Source organism: Chondrus crispus, genomic scaffold, assembly GCF_000350225.1.
Source record: "Chondrus crispus Stackhouse genomic scaffold, scaffold_14, whole genome shotgun sequence".
Taxonomy (NCBI): Eukaryota; Rhodophyta; class Florideophyceae; order Gigartinales; family Gigartinaceae; genus Chondrus; species Chondrus crispus.
In genome coordinates this window covers 248834-251516 of record NW_005179015.1, presented here as the reverse complement: position 1 = coordinate 251516, position 2683 = coordinate 248834, and the positions used below count along the sequence as shown (strand labels likewise).

Below are 2683 nucleotides of genomic sequence, written 5' to 3'. Positions count from 1 at the left end.
CTGGTTCGGGGGCGGACAGAAAGGCGGAGGCGCTTCGCGGCGGCGACGTGCTGGGCCTCCGCGTTCTCCCGGCGGGCGTCGCCGAGCAGGCGGCGCGGCGGGCCGCCCGCGCGGCTTGGGTTGAGACTCATGCCGGGTGGGCGGAGGGAGGAAGGGGAGGGAGGTGGAGGAGAAAGGGGATGCGGATCTGTAGATGGATTCCTTGGTGGTCGTACGCGTGGCAGACGGGTACACGTGTGGAGAAAGGATCAAAAAATGGGGAGCAAGCAGATGGCGGATTGTGATTGGATGGTGAGAATGTGTAGTGACATGCGAGCAAACGGGATGGGCGTGCGATTTCGTTTCAAAAAAGTAAAGGAAATGAATTGAACAGTTTATTAAGATCGGGAGAAGCCTACGTCCGACTGGGTCTTAGCCCTATGCTCGATTATTGTGACGAATTTTTGTGCCCCCTTTCGGGACATAAATCCCTAGCTCCTCCAATTCTCTGAGTTAAGAGACGGGATCAGGCTCATTCGACAGGCATTTACTTCCCGGTCACGAGAGTGTAAAGCATGTTCGGTAAAGTGGATCTTTTGATGAATGGCGGAATGTTAAACTTTTTTGTGAACCATTTCGAACACTGGGTCAAAAGCATCACAAAAAGTATTCAAAGTCGTGCTCTACGTCTTCCTTTCCTATGTTAGTGTCTCATGAACGAACGAACAGTGCTCTCCGGAACAGCACATTTGTAGACAAAATATTGAGCTCTCCGAATTTTAATGCCCTTCATCACCCAGGGAGTGTACTTAAGAGGTACAACATCAACAATAGTCATCAAACTCATCCTACAATGAAGGAAAATTGTTTACGAATTCTATGTATCACGCTGCCTAACACTACGTAAACTACGATTAAATGCCCGTTTCTCACTAACAATAGGTCTGCCTCTCTTTAAGGTGTCCTTCGAGTGCCATTCTACCCAACACGCAGTGCATATAGCCTGACTACACGCTCAACACCACTATATTTGGCTTGAGCCCTTTCGCTTAATCTTTATCTTTCCGTCTTTCTCCCCCGTAGTGACCAGGAACAAAATACACAGTAAGTGGAAGGTCCAGAGACCTTTTTATGTGCTATTCTTCTGTTCAAGCGGCGGGCCTTGTGCCTCTCAATGTTATACCTTTCTGAAGCGTTTCTAGTAAACAGTGGTGTGATCCTTTCAGACTCGTTATCTCCGTTCTCATCAAGAAGACCTCCGTTCTCCGTACTATACCTCTCAAACCACTCCCTGGCGAGCTCCCGAGCGAAAGAGCCAAACGTAATGCATTGCGTCACTTTGTGACTCAGTGCATTACGTTTTGCTCACTTTGTGACGCAGTGCAGCGTAACCCTGCCCATATGATACTTCAACCTCCTCCAAACCGGGCAAAACTTGAGTTCTCCTTGCCACGTGAAGTCTGCATGCAACTGCAGCATTATTAATCTGCATAGACAGAAGACGTGCTATGATAGAAACCACCGGGTGTTCGCTCATGTTTCTTCTAGCCAGAGTTCTCAAATATCTAGATATAACATCTACTCCACCCTTGAGGTTGTTCCAGTGTACTGTTGGCGTCCGCCTTATCATCCTGGAGGGTGGAATAGGCTCCCTTTAACGTAGCACTTCTCCTCTTATGGCTTGGTTGAGGCCGTAGTATGACGTAAAGCCGTATAGGTCGGACGTGTGTGACGTCTTGAGCATGACATCGTACTCCTTCGGTATGCATTCCGTGGGTTCGCCAATCCACTGGGAGGCAGCCAGTCGGGCACAATCCATGGTGAAAGTATAGCAGTGTCTGAATGTCTCAGAGAATGACACCATACAAACGTACAGTATACGACCGTCTGTAATAGAGCCACCTGTTCCGACCACATACATCACCTTGTTGATTGCCAGCGTGGCCGCATGGTGTAGAACCTGGCTTCTATATTGTACAGTAGGCACCAGCGTTCTAAACAATTCAGTAGACTGGGCGTTGACGCCCACGTTTTCCAGAGCGACCACAGAGCCATACAGTCCAGCGAGTTCTTTTGCGTTCTCAATGGTCCTGATCGACGTCATAGTTTTAACCTCTACTACATAGACGTCATGATCCCCTTCCTCATCCTCGGCAGACAGCAACGCTTCAAGGCTGTCGGCCAACATCGGGCATCGACAGTTCTCTAGAAGTCCTGTGTACCGGACGTGTTTAACCTCGCAGGCAAAGGTTTCATCCAATTGAAAATTGGGTGAGCCTAGTCGACACCTATACGCTCCGCCGCAGTTTTTTAGAAACACCGGTAGTGCCTCAACAATGTTGTTTTCATTGCGAGTTCCTTCTCGCATTCCAGTTGTCGCGAAAAGGAGCTTCATCACCCATGCCTCATGTGACGCCTCTCGAAGGGCATTGCACACAAGCTGCGCAGCAGCATGACTGCGCTGTTCTGCACTGCCGTCGTCATCATTCAGCCCGGAGTCCAGCTCAACTAAATTACTGGCTATGTCGGCCTTCAGCTGGTTCACAGCAGCGACGAGCTCGGACTTCGGGACCCGTAGCTCCAGTCCCCTGTCAAAAGTGGACAACATCTGCTGCAATTCAGCCTTCGTAGTTTATGCAATGCGGGAGGGGGTCATTTCTGCTAGTCGGGTTGCTACTGTGCGGCGTGTTGAAGGATTGGGCCG

The 2683-nt window shown here is 49.9% G+C and overlaps 2 protein-coding genes across 2 annotated transcripts in view; one reads left to right on the top strand and one right to left on the bottom strand.

Moving 5' to 3' along the window:
• CHC_T00010288001 (similar to PRP6 pre-mRNA splicing factor 6 homolog) overlaps nucleotides 1-131 on the bottom strand; it is a 2835-nt gene extending 2704 nt beyond the window's left edge. Inside the window, exon 1 of the mRNA XM_005713728.1 lies at nucleotides 1-131. This exon is cut by the window's left edge and continues 2704 nt beyond it. Within this exon, the coding sequence (XP_005713785.1) occupies nucleotides 1-131 (131 nt within the window).
• A 288-nt stretch (nucleotides 132-419) lies between these two features.
• On the top strand, nucleotides 420-491 carry CHC_T00002470001 (hypothetical protein). Its single transcript, XM_005713727.1, has one exon. It carries the CDS (start codon nucleotides 420-422, stop codon nucleotides 489-491), a length of 72 nt encoding a protein of 23 aa, XP_005713784.1.
• Nucleotides 492-2683: the final 2192 nt, after the last annotated feature.